The 14,099-nt window shown below is 40.3% G+C and overlaps 1 protein-coding gene across 1 annotated transcript; it reads right to left on the bottom strand.

The window, feature by feature from the left end:
• Positions 1-2,564: 2,564 nt before the first annotated feature.
• On the bottom strand, positions 2,565-13,505 carry reep2 (receptor accessory protein 2). The gene is made up of 8 exons (XM_029441656.1): positions 13,226-13,505; positions 11,140-11,212; positions 9,923-9,999; positions 9,534-9,654; positions 9,302-9,415; positions 7,917-8,097; positions 5,657-5,820; positions 2,565-4,873 (listed from the first exon to the last, which is right to left on the bottom strand). Exons 1-8 carry the CDS (start codon positions 13,255-13,257, stop codon positions 4,802-4,804), a joined length of 834 nt encoding a protein of 277 aa, XP_029297516.1. The 5' UTR covers positions 13,258-13,505; the 3' UTR covers positions 2,565-4,801.
• Positions 13,506-14,099: the final 594 nt, after the last annotated feature.

The following is a 14,099-nucleotide window of genomic DNA, read 5'->3' as shown; positions in this document are numbered from 1 at the left end:
ATACCTATAACAGTCCATGTCTGAAAAGAGGAAAACATACAGAATGTTGTATGTTTTTACTTTTAGATTAAAGCCTATCAATGGTACTGTGAATATGGAATAGAGACTGAAGTAGTATTCACAGTGCCTTGGGGACTAGGTGGACCAAAATATTATAAGGATCTCTTGTCTTCTGACATCACACAGGATTATTATTCATATATTGAAAGATGCAAGAACATTCCCTTCAAAGTGGAAATGAAAACATTTAGAACAATAAATAAAGTAGTGGTATCAGAAAAATACTTCCCAATTATATAAAAGAAAAGATAAGCTTACGTACTACTGGAGACAATTAAATCTGCTGAGAGTGCTCTTGTGACATTGGCAGAAACATCTGGTCTGAAAGAAGAACATTTGGACCGTGGAGAGGAAACTAATCACTTCATTCACATTTCCTCTAAAGAGCCAAATTTATGAGATTTTAACAAAGAACTGGAATGAAATGGTCAACAACTCTTCAATGCAACTTATAAGGGACAAAATATGCGCAGATTCCAAAACTGCAGCGGTCAATTGTTTTGTCAGAGGCTTTAAGTCAAGGTTTGGGAAGCGACTTTCTAAAGTTTTCTCATATGCCGCCTCCCAAGGACTGAGAATATATTGAATTCATTATACTTCATTTTGATTAGAAATTATTATCTAATACAAAATGCATTATATACAATACTAAATGACAATAATTGTGTTGAATTAGTATTGGTCTAGTTTTGAGAAGAAGGATTTTTTTAAATTTGATAATATTAACTTTGGGTACCAATTGTAATTAGAGCTCTAATTATTTTTTAATTCAAGTTTGTCTGATGGCAATAAAACCTTTAAAAAAAAAAAGAAGCTGTGTTTGCTTTGTTCCCACATCACCAAAATGTATCTGCCTGTGATTAAACCATCAAAGAATGCAGTTTTTTAAAAGACAAAAACGTTTGTTATAACTATACTTGTTAGATTATAGTTTATGGTATATGAAAATGTAAAACAGGTCAGAAAAATGTCAAAGCAATCAGTCATTTCTCAGCTGTCACATGGAAAGAGACCGCAAATGACAAACTCTGAATTACACATTTGTCATGCTAGTGCATGTCCTTGTTTGTTCTCTCTGTGATGTCTCTTCGCTACCATCTCTCTACCTTTGAGTAAATTAATTCATTCATTTCTGTAATTAATTAAAAAGTATTCTTAAGTTTTCTCTGTTATTGGGAGAAGACCCAGGTAAGAGGAAGTAGGTTACGCCTTTAAACAAGTGTTGAATTTGTGTTTAATAAACTACTTGAGAGGTGAGCGACACCCTCAGTATTTTTGCTAGTTACATAGGGTTAGATGGGTTTTCTTTTTGGTAAGACAACCTGTAACCACAGCAAAATAATAGCCAACTACACTAAAAGCAGAGAGCAAAATAAAAACACTGCACTACCTTAAGGCCCTGTCACACATATCCATATGACAGAAAAGTATGCCGGCCCATACGAAATATCGGCAATACGTTGATATAAATTAAGGGTAAATTGTGATCGTTTGAAGGACGCAGACGACACGCCGAACACGGCAGACACACAGCCCTGTCACACAGTTCTGTATGACAGAAACATGCCGCCGTATATGAAAAGTAGCTCAAGATTTCAAGTCCAAATACGTCCAACTTTTCCACAGCGGTGTTGTAGCTGACGTACACATAACGTATACATAACAAATTATTATACACATGTGAAACATTGATAGCGTATCACTTACTTATTTAAAACGTATCAGAGCGTCTGGCCAACAGAGCTGGAAAAGTGCCATCTGGTTCACGTCATGCTGGAGAACGGCTAACATGCTGAACGCTAGCTGTACTGTAGAAACACGTTTAATAAGTTACTCCGTCGTCAGGCATAATGTTAACATAGGGTATCCACTCGTTATCAATACATTGGCTGTAGGATTCACCGTCAGCCGACGTTGCCTATATCTAACGTATTTACGTAGGTAAGTATTCAAGTACGTATTCTGTATTCATGTATGTCTAACGTACGTAACGTCTGCATGTCTTATGAAGCACACGTCAGGTACGTCCAGTAATTTTGAACATGCTCAAAACATCAGCGTTCAACAACGCACCCCAGCGTAACACCGCCTGCTCTTAACGAATACTACTTATATCTTACCTTATATCAACGTAAACCAGCATGTTGCCGATATTTTGTATACGCTATATTTTTGTATACGTTATGCATTTGTTGGGTATTCGTCTGATACGTTTTGTATAAGTAAGTGATACTCAATCAATACGTTAGACATGCGTATCTTTATACGTTCACTTTTCCGAACCGATCAGATGAAAGGTTGGACGTATTTGGACTCTGACAAATTTTCATATACGCCAGCATACATTTCTGCCATACGGAAGTGTGTGTGACAGGGCCTTAACAAAAGTTATTTTTGTGCAATGTTTGTATTTCTTTTTTAAATAACTGAATAAGCAAGATGGATGTTCCTCCTTCATCTAACCACAATTAGATTTGTTTCAACTGTACAACAGTCAGTAACACTCAGATTTGATTTCCTTTATTAGTAGTTTTATTACTGATACATGACCTTACAGCACACACACTGTAATCCTGTTTGACATGGAGCTTTAAGAATTGGCACAAACCATATACAAATTAACATTTCTGTATACAATACTGATTTCAAACAGAAGAAACAACAATAAATATCCACAAATGGCATAAAAACAAGATTTAAAAAAAATGCAGGGTTGTATCTTGAGAAGAGAAAAAAAGTATTTTCATTGTGTGCCGTCTTCTATTCAGTGTTTCTATTCTATGTAAACATTAAATTAAGACTGAAAACAAAATTCTGTTTTCAGCTTTTGGCCCTAAAATACTTATGAACCAGTTTGAGTAGAGTACATAGCAGAACGTGAATGTACGTTGTATCAGTTTATACTCAGTCTGGAGATTCCTTACTTTGTGATGGAGGAGAGTTCAAATTAATGAGACAAGACAGAAAAATAAAAAATGTTACAAATACAAAACTCATAAACAAAATACAAAAATCAAGACTTCTAACAGCAGAAGTCCACACTGGAGTCCGAGCTTCTTCCAGTTTCAGAACATTAAGGACTTTAAGAAGTTTAAAAAGCACACAAATGATTAAAAAAATTAAATGTGTTGAAGCCCAGAGAATGAATAAGGCAAGCAAGCTCATACTGTATATACAGTCAAGATTACTATTTACATCGTGTTTACATATTGTTTAGTAACTCTGCCAACAGTTGAGGTGGGGTTCGTCTCCCCCTACTGGTTCAAACTAGTGTCACATCGTAGACAGCAGTATTGAGTGCAGAAATAGTCTCATGCTTTTAAATCTCAGCAGAAACAATGGCCAATGCATTGGCTGGCAACCAGAAGAGCCCATCCCAGAACAAAAATCCAGCGTGTTTAGAAACACCCGGAGCCTGGTCTGACACTTCCTCCACATCTGCAACAACAGCACGGGGATGAGAAAATAATTCCTCAGTCTCCTGCTGTTGATTTTGGTTTAAATATTTCCATATTGCTTTGCTTTATCCTGGATTCTGAGATGTATAACTATTACAGAGAGGCAGAGTGTCACCACACCGCTGGGTGAGAGGAGTGAGAAAGTGCAGCGCTACTCCCCGACTTTCTAATGTTGAACACAAACAATATACAGACATCACTACTGTGGTGAAAGCAGATATGTTGCCTCACAACTCTTCTATGACTACTGTATTGACTGGGGAGGTACAGCATTACCTTAAGAGGCCTGGCTATGCACAACTGATTATACCTATTATTGATATCACCAAAATAACTGGATAAAACAGAAGTGTAATAAATATGAGTGGAGTCTATATGAAGGATAATCAGCCAACACTAAACAAACCACTCCATCACCAGTACTGTACATGACATGAAAGTCACATTAAAGCAGTGAGGAAGAAAGTTGCTGTAAGTGAGACCTGAACTTAGCAGAGCCAGACTCAGTAAGAGGTATAGAGACTTAATGTGGGGAAGCTAAACTCTTCCACAAGCTGTGAGGCCCAAGATGCAGTCAAACAGGTCAAAATGAATAAGACAATATAGAAACAAAAAGAGGTCTGATCACAAGTCATACTGTAAAGCTAGACAGTTGCATGAGCAAAGACATGGTGGTGAGCTGAGCTGTCGTCATAAGTGGGAACTATTAGGTCTGAAACCGTAATGAAGACGTTTACAACGATCCATCAATGCTTTACAGTTGATTTCAACCGTCTTGGTGATGTTTGTACTCCAGAGACAACATCTGAGGATTTCTACCATCATGGTCAGGTCCAGAGGAGTACCCAGACTTGTAGCCTGAACGCACCGGGGTGGGTCAGATTGTTTTTAATTGAAAATCATGCAGGAGTAGCCCAAAGGACACAAAAGGCAACCAAATATAGAGAACGAGGAGTGAAGAATGTGGAAAACTGCAACATGGTGAGCTAATGTTCTCACGTACTATAGGGACCTACATATATGTCGGGGTTAAAATAAAAAAGGGAGCATTTCTTGAAGCGTCACTAACCATCAGATTAAAAACATGTCTAAGAAACGACTGTTGAATCTGGGATGAGCTCACAGTAAGCAAAAGCGTGAGAACAAATATGCAGCAACCCGGTAAATGTAAAAGAGCTGTTGCCACAGTGAATAGGTGTTTGTGTGGAGAGCAGACAAAAGGAAGAAGGGCCTGCAGCCTGTGGGTGGAGCGAGTGTAGGCCTGTGGGTGTGGACAGCAGGCCTCATGGCGGCGTCTCTGCATTGTTAGTTGTGGTCTTTTTCTTGGCCGGCTTCTTCACCGTCTTGGTTTGAGTCTTGCAGAGAGAGAGAGGGAGGAAGAACAGGTGTAATTTACACAGTTGCGTAAACGACTAAAGTAAAGAAGGAACAATACAACAATGAATTATAAAAATGGAGAGGAGGTCCAAAGGTTCGACTAAAGTTGAGCGATACATCGAGTTTCATGATAACACACAAAAAGGTCAGTTTACTCTTCATGGAGAGTTGGATCATTTCTTCTATGGCTCTGGAGGAGTTGTCAGGTGAAGGACGGGTCATTTTACATTTCTTTTCAATTAAATTTCCCCACACTCAGCGCCCCCAAAAAAGGACGTGATGTCACATTTCAGATGGAGGTAAAACATAAATATTGAGCAGAGGGATCACAAACTGTTAACTGTATGAATAATAAATTCTACATTTCCAAACACAGTGCAGCAGTGTTTCCATTGGCCGACTAAACAAATCCACTCGCTCAAAGTTGAACTTTGACCTAGAAATTTGTCGGAGCCGACTATTGATCGAAACCTAAACAGGGAACTCGTGCTTGAATTTGTCGGTCATTCTGGATCCATTGAAGTGAATGGGAAATGGAGAGACTACTTGTTGTACACAAGTGTAATGTGACCATACCTTTCCACTTGAGATCACAAATATTTGTCAGAAAAACCTGCAGTACACACTGAGGGCATAAAGTTTAAAAGATAAGGACATTTGACGAGCAGGGGAGGTCTACTGAAAGATGCTATCAAATTGCAATATGGGAATTTTAGGATCAAGTGCTTTTTTGTTTTATTGGTGCGCTTTATTGGCCTTACCTCCGTCTTAGCAGCAGGTTTCTTGGTTGTCTTGACACTGGGAGCGCGTTTGGGGACTTTTTCTCCCACATCCTCATCAGAGTGTTCAGTCCTCGTGTCCGATTGGTCAGAGCTGTGTTGGGATGACGCATCGTCAGCAAGGGACGCGGCTGCCAAAGAGCGGGCTGCAGGATCGGACAAAAATTGTTGGTCACTCACAGAGAGAGATGTTCAGACTTAAAGCAGGTTTATATAAAAAAAAAAAATTTAATTTAAAAAGCAGCCGAGAGACCAGAGAAATTGAGCCAATATGGGGTCAATTTGAACTCCGTCAGCAGATATTATTAGCCCGTCAGATGTGTGCATTTCATCACCTCTGAACCAAAAGGATTTAATTCTATAAACATTCAAATGGATGAAACTCCTCCTCCATCAAATTTACAAGAGTGAAGCAACTGTTCAAAAGTGTGTATTTGCAGACCAGCACATCACTTCAGTCACAGCCTCTCACACCACCTAGTGGTCAAAGCTTCAAAATACAGGTATCGTTTCCACCAGTTTTAACATTGGATGTAGGCTGCATTTTATATTAACAAGGAATCTCTTTAGGGCTGGGAAATATATCGATATCGTGATAAGACACTAGATATCGTCTTTTGGATATCGTTATATGGCTTATGTGTTGTCTTTCCTTGCTTTAAAGGCTGCATTACAGTAAAGTGATTTAATTTCCTGAACTTCCCAGACTGTTCCATTAGTGGCCTTTATCTACTTAATCATTATATCGAAAATCTCATTGTGTAAATATTTTGTGAAAGCACCAATATAGCCCCGATATTGATAGAGGTATTTGGTCAAAAGTATTGTGACATTTGATTTTCTCCACATCGACCAGCCCTGGTCTCTTCTGCCCAGCCACCATTAGTATCTGGGTAAGGAAATGTATTGGTTAATAACAATTCAGACAGGGTCAACAGAGGTACATCCTTTTTAGTGCACTCACACCAAAAGTGCTTTGCAGAGTGCTTTGGTCACCGTCTGCTGCCAAAGGGACTCTGGTGCTGCAGCATGTGGAAAAACAAAACAGTCATGCCTCTTTCCCTAGGATTGGACGTCCCTACACTAAACTTAAACCATCTGCAGTAGTGGTCTGGAAGGGTCATGAGATGATTAAAAGGGATTTGAAAAGATATGGTGACAAACTGCTTGCTTTGTCCGATCCAAAATTCAGTTTACAAAAGATATAAAACTGTAAAAATCCACAAATCCTAAAATTTGAGAAGCTGAAAGTTACGACATAAACAATTAATGGTCCAAATTGTTGGGGATTCATTTTCAGTTGATCAACAGATATATTAATTAACTAATTATTTCAGTCTGAAAGAGAAGAGCTAGAAAATCCCTTCCCTCTGTGGCCTCGGGCACTACATTCTCTGATTTAAGCAAGTTTTAGGAAGAGACAGAAAGAAATGAGGAAAACACATTCAGAACACATCATGTACAGGAGTACAGCATCAATCCATTCTGTTCCATTTACAAATTCTTTTTATAAATGGAAAATAACTTTAAAAAAAAATGTTTTGCTTGTTAACAGTTAGGTGGTTTAGTGGGAAGATTAAATAGTTATTCTAAAATAACCAGTCTGCTCTATTCATTGAAGACCAAGATGGGATTGAAAGCTCTTCATCATCAGTAAGAGGAACTCTGAGTTTGGATTCTCTTCACTATATACCATTATTATATGCGACTTGTTCACAAAAAGGTTATACATTTATTTATTTTTTAAAAAGGAACATCCACAACTGCACAAATCATCCTGAAGATTGTATTTGAACTCTAGCTGTTTGACTCACTTCAGTGTGTTGCTCCATCTATCCTTCAGACTGGGTTTTAAACAACATGGTTTCTTTGGAAGTATAAATTACAATGTGCCACTTCGCTCATTGTTTCACTGCCTCTGTGTCGCTCTCAGTATTCAGTTCACAGCTCGTCAGGCCCACACAGCCAGCAGTGCAGTGAGACACAAAGAGTCCTCCTTCCAAGCTTCTCCTCCTACTGGAATCACATGCTTTCACCCCCCCTCTCATCTCCTCCCCTTCCCTGCCATCCTGCAGTGTTTTAAATCACATGACTACACTTTGCCTGACTAGCCCCAGTCCTGCTCTGATTAAACACTCCGACCCAATCAGCAAACTGGACACACGGGATGCGTTTATGCAGATGTGCAAGACTCCGTGCTTCTGCACACTAATGAAGCAGTGTGGGCTGTGCGTGGCCTTACTCTGCCGTGCAGCGGTGCTCTTGGCCCGGGGCAGCGTGCTAGCCCCTGAGCTCATCTCGTCCATGGGGTCCCGTCTCTTGCGGGCGTCTGAAGTGTGCAGAGCCAGCTCATCCTCAGCGTTGATGAGAGTCAAGTCCTGCATGCTGAAACTCCGCAGCTTGTCCGACAGCACGCCCTGCCCCTGGGCATCACAGCAAAACCAAACACAATATAATATAAAAGAGAATATAAAAGTCAATTCTGTTTGGCTCTAAACTCAGATTAAACGAAACTAAAAAAAAGGATTTTAAAATAGTCTTTAGGGGAATAACATTTCCATTTAAACATCTGTAAATTATTTGTGCTGTACACTCGTGGCGTCCAGTTAAATCCAATGCTACTTTGATTATGTTAGCAAATCCTGGTACTGTGATCCTCCCAAGCTATAGAAGGAAAAACTTCAGATCTCCGAAAATAAATTGATTAGAGTGGATTTAGGTCTCCGTCCATGTCACCACATAGGGGGGAACCCGTTCATGCAGCCAAACTGGCTCCCCAGTCCAGAGTGACACAAAACAAAACAATAACAAAAAACGGAGTTGGGTGGCGTAGCTGATCATGTGAGGTTGTGACAGATCGTTACACACAACCAAATGAAACAGACTGACAACTTGATTACAATTACGGATTTCTCTGGGTTTGAAAATAGTTGGTAACACAACATAGTTCTAGTCGTCTTTAGACATATCAATGTGGAAATGTTACATATTGTACCTTTAACTTGATCCATGTAAGGCTGACAATAATTTAATGGCAATTAAATTGGGCAGCCAACATTCTGAATATAAATGTCTAGTTTATTTCTCTTCCTGGGAGAGGGATCCCTCCTCAGTTGCTCTCACTGAGGTTTCTTCCATTTTTCCCCTTTAATTATGGGGTTTCTTTTAGGAAGTTTTTCCTTGTACGATGCGAGGGTCTAAGGACAGAGGGTGTCGTATCCTGTACAGTCTGTAAAGCACACTGAGACAAATGTATAATTTGTGATATTGGGCTATACAAATACATTTGTTTTGATTTGATTACTGTTCAAACAACTTCATGTTTCTGGCTCTAAACTTTCCACAACTTGAATGGGCATGAAACTCCCGACTGGATCATCTAGAGCTGCAAAAATGAGTCAAATTGACAACTATTATGTAAAGACAGACCGGTTTTCGCAATTTCATAACTTTGCAATTTGAACATTATTGGATTTTGGACTTTTTTTCGGCGGTGGGTGGAAGCTATATAAAGACTTAACCTTGAATTCTGCCATCTTTTGGCCGATTATTCAATAATGGAAATAAAAAATATTTTTTTAACAATTAATTTGTACAAGTTATTACATCATGGAGCACACAGCTCACCTTGGTGGCTGCAGTGACTGCAGCATTAGCAGCCAGGTTGAGACCTCTCTTTCCAAACCTCATCATGGTGTCATAGCTCCTGTCTTTGGCCTGCGCTATGTACTCATCTATCTCCTACAGCACAGGACGGCAAGCATGTAAGCAATTACAGAGAGGAAATCTGAATCTGAATATTTCAATGTGGATGTGCAAATCAGTTTATATTTGCGAGACAAAAAGGTCATTATCTAACCTTCTCTTTGTTGGACAGCGTTGGGTGGACAAACTTGCGGTAGAGGACACTGGAGCCCTTGGTGTATGGGGACAGGAGCCAGATCACAAAAGCAATCTTTAGCTCAAAGTAAAATGGAAACCTGGGTAATGAAACAAGAGTTATACCATCAAGAGGGAGGAAAATGTAACCAAAAGCTTTAGAATATAAAAAAAAAAGATCTTATATATAAAAAGGCTGGATAACTGCATGTGAAAACAAAATACTTTAATAGGAGTAATTGTACTAAAGCGATCAAGGACACTTAGCACTAGATACACACATGAATGCGTCTATTGATATTATACAAGCGTATTTATAACAAGCTACTTTGGCACGAGGGTCGTGATCATGAGCAGCTCATGACTCACCATGATAGGAGCAGGTCTGTGGCTGTCTCTGCTGTAGTGAACAATGCAAACACTATCCAGTACATCATCCACTTCACCTGGACAACACACACAAACACACAGAGTTCAGTAGAGAGAATCACGAAAATAGCACATGAAAATCCACAGCATCCAGTGTGCACGTGCTAAGCACACGTGGAGCTAAACAGACATGCTAATGCAGAAAAGCAACATATGTTTCAGTCCTGTCAGATCACATCAGTATGCATGGATAATGTCCCGGAGACAACAGAAAATGTAGGGCATCGTCTGAACTAAATGAAAGGCTAAAAACTAGGCCTCTATCTTAATAAGAACACAAACGTTTTAGAGTCAACCCTACATTATCAATAATAAAAACATATTGGTATATCAAATGTTAAAGAAATGGTAACAGTATGTTTAAAGGCAAGACATGCAGCCGTATAAACACACATAATGGTGAATCATTTGACTCATTAGAAACAAGCCAAACAAGAGGAAAGGGGAATGAAAACATCAGTTCTAAAAATGGCGTCCTCCACACTCTCTCTCCTCCTCCATCCCTCAAGGATCCCTTTGGCCGTCTGCTTGAGTAGCGATTTGGGTGGTGTGTGGGGGGGGGGGGGTTGCCATGGTAACCTGCCAGGAGGAGACAGTTCTCCAATGCAAATCTAGGCGGAGGGCCAGGATGCTGCTAACTCCTCCTCCTCCTCCTGGACCCTCCCTTGCAGTGATGAGGTAAGCCGGAAGGACCCTACTTATAATTTTTTTTTTTTTTTTTTGAAAGACAGAATGGGGATCTACTGATATTCTGTTTTGATTTATAATGTCATCAAATCCCAAACATTTTATAACAGCTCAGTGTCAGTGTTTTAGTACTCAATGGACTGTGTTGAGTTTTAAAATATGAACAGTGAGAATGCTGGCGCTATAGGACATCATGACAAAATAAGGGAGTGTACAGTTCAAGTATGAATCATTTTGGTATCAAGGGATAGCATTTCATGCACTTAACATGCTCTGGGTGTTAGTCCCAGGCAAAAGCCTAGCCAAACACAGCTATCTTATTTTCAATAATGCAATGTGCTTTTAAAACTTAAAACATTCGCGTAAAAATAGCAAACCGAAGCCAGGGGCAAAATATCCAAAAAGTAAAACATAGCAGAACGGGGTCAGAAATGATCTGCTGTGATTTAGTAACCAGGGGTCATACTCACATATTCCTTCACATTCTTCGTTTTGACAGCCTTGTATGAAGAGTATGCTGGATAGAGTGTCCCAAAGGCAAGGCTGCAAAAAGCAGAGAAACAGAGAAGCACGGGTCAGAGGAGGGGGATTCAGCTTGAGAACATGGCCTTTCGGTGTTGACGCTGACACCTAAGAAAAAGCAGTTTAGCCATGTTGGCTCCGAGCTTGTGTCAACACAAATAGCTTTCTGTGTAATTGGGCTACTTAAGCAAAGTCAGTGTCCATCTGATCTGACTGGTGATGCCACAGTAGAGTCGATGGGCAGTGGCTTGTCAAAACACACTGGTGTGATTATCGGCACAAAAAACATCATACATCATAAAGTCCGGAAGACTGCAGCGAGACAAAGTGGAAAAACACACAAAAGGGATCCAGGGGTGGGTCACCATGTGCGAGTCCACGTGCAGATTGGGACAGCCGTGCTTTTGATGTGCATTTGGTCGCGTCCTGTGCCACTATGGTGATTTGTGCTGATGTGACAGGATGCTACAGTAAATGCTGAGTGAAGGGATAGCAGGGAGAATAGAGTTCAGAAAGTCAGTGTCTGACGTCTGCGTGCGTACTGATTCATAATACTTAATCTAAACATTAAATGTTTTTCACACCGAGTCTCCCTATGAGGCTTGTGCTTACAGCATTTAAGTAGGTCCCCTGTCCAAATATCTGAGCTGCTCAGTCATGTGTGCAGCGCCTATCAGCTTTGTACAGTAAGCTGAGGCGACTCGTAGCAGGCCTCTAGGCCAGTCGACTCCCTCAGCAGACGCCCTGTGCCCCCTTGTGTCCCAAGCTCAGGTTCATGTGACAGAGTTTGAGGCATCCTGGCCTCTCACTGAGATATTGAGCATAAGAAAGTGATTTATGCTGCTAATATAATAAACAGTTTTTCTAGAGAAAGCGGACGGATTAGAGCACAGAATAAAGATGATAAATGATTGATCTTGTGTTAGCTGCGCAGCAGCCATTATGATATCCAGTCACATTGTTTGTCTCCCATTGACGCATGACTACCTGAGGTGTAGTGAAGTGGAAGAGCCAGCTGGAAGCCACTAAAAATATCTGTTTGCCAATGTTATCCACTACTTATGTAATACAGGCAAGAATTACAACATTTCTACACCTGGGCCTTTCAAAGACACTATCATAGTTACGTTTGGGGATAACACTACCATGGTTAGCTACAGCATGGTTAAATCCACAAGAAATTGACAGCAACATTGATAGACTGGTACATCCAAAGTGGTCAAACGACACAATATCCTGATTAAAAACTCAGAGCAGTCACTTAATATAAGACCACACTAATGCAGCATTGTAGAAATGACTGCATAACGAATCAGCTGCTGGCTTTAGTTGAGTCATCCACACTGTGGGGATGTAGTGTGTAAAGGTGGAAGTCAAGGCCTGAACTGCTGATACTGCTCCACTGATCACAGAATCTGTAAAGTCACTCCAACATGTTGTAATATTGAAAATACACACATCTGGCCAGTGCTTGAATATAGGTCTAGTCATTAATTGATGGACGTATTCACATCCATGACTGGGCTGCTGCTGGGCTAAGCCTTGCCATCACATTTTACTAACTCATGCCATAAGGTGATGTGTTGCTCAGTCTACAGACCAGCAATATTCAGGCTGTGGTGTTTTTAAAAGCAGTCTGTTTGCTTGTCTGCAGCGCGGCTGGCATATTAAGCAGGTTTCTCTTGAATAAAGTGGGCAGCTAACAGCTCATTTCCCTGCCAACACATTATCTGTCAGGTGGTTAGCCAGCATACGTTAGCTACTAGCGGCTAGCACGCGCTGGATGCAGATTGTACTGCATCATTGTAAACAGAGCAACGGTTACAACGGTTAGAATAGACCATGCTCATCGAGGTGCCTAAGTAACATTTTATCCCACAGTATTTTTATACATTAATGAAATGTAAATTCAAACGGACAGAAAATGGATGCTAGCTTCTTGGCGCGACGCAGCGTTCAGCATCAGACAGCTGATGAATGGAGGAGTCGCTAACGTTAAAACACAACAACAGATGCAGCCCAGCCCATACTCACACCACTATCCTCGAAATCATCCAGGATACCATCTTTGTGGACCGTCCGGCCGTGAGCCCTCACCGCTACTAGAGAAATCTAGTAAGTCAGCTAGCGGGCTAGGTGCCCCCCATTCCCCTCCAGGACGCGGTCTGTGTGTTGCGATGTGAACCGGGAGGCTGGCCGGTGCTGCCTGTCCGCTCTGCTGTGCTGTCAGGTGGGCGAGCAGCAGCTGAGGATGTGCTGCAGTCTGGCCCCAAGCTGCTCTGCTCTCCACCACTGCTGAAAGACTGGATCTTAAAGGGCCAGGCCGCACTGGAAAATGTCTCATTTTTAGGTTAAAAATAAAAGTGCCTGACATTGCTTCTCCTATCCGGTGCACTAACACATGATCTAATTAGCTCAATTAATTAGTGGCAATAATAAAAGAAGACGGAAGCTTACGTGACAATAGAGATTATTATACAGGGACTAATATTATAGGACAGGCAGGGGCAGACTTTACCATTAGGTAATGTAGGCACTACCTGGGGACCAATATTAAAAGAGCCAGAAACAGCCAGATTTATTTTGTTTAGATTGGAAAAATATTGAATCGTGTTACTATTTTAACTCATTGTACCCCAACATAACTTAGAAAATCCCCAAAAGCACTTAAAATATATTATGTTCCAACACATTTATCTGACAGAGAATTGTTACTTTAAAATATAACAATTCAAATATGATGCATTATCAGTATTATATTAGAATTTAAAGCTCCACCTTGAACAGACTTCAAGTTAATTTAAGCGTTTGTGCCTCGAACACTAAGTAAATAATTAAATGCAGGACTTTTACTGCAAGTTATAAATAGGTTTACTATTAATAGTTATGTTTACTTCAGAAAAAAGTT

This window comes from Cottoperca gobio, chromosome 10, assembly GCF_900634415.1.
Source record: "Cottoperca gobio chromosome 10, fCotGob3.1, whole genome shotgun sequence".
Classification (NCBI taxonomy): domain Eukaryota; kingdom Metazoa; phylum Chordata; class Actinopteri; order Perciformes; family Bovichtidae; genus Cottoperca; species Cottoperca gobio.
This window is presented reverse-complemented; position numbering and strand designations above follow the sequence as displayed.

What these genes read in the sequence shown, in the direction of transcription:
- reep2 (XM_029441656.1), bottom strand. Translation starts at nt 13,257, where the DNA reads ATGGTATCCTGGATGATTTCGAGGATAGTGGT. An exon ending in CGAAGAATGTGAAGGAATAT is followed by an intron (nt 10,000 to 11,139) that starts GTGAGTATGACC and finishes TGTGTTGTCCAG; the next exon opens with GTGAAGTGGATGATGTACTG. An exon ending in CGCTGTCCAACAAAGAGAAG is followed by an intron (nt 9,416 to 9,533) that starts GTTAGATAATGA and finishes CCTGTGCTGTAG; the next exon opens with GAGATAGATGAGTACATAGC.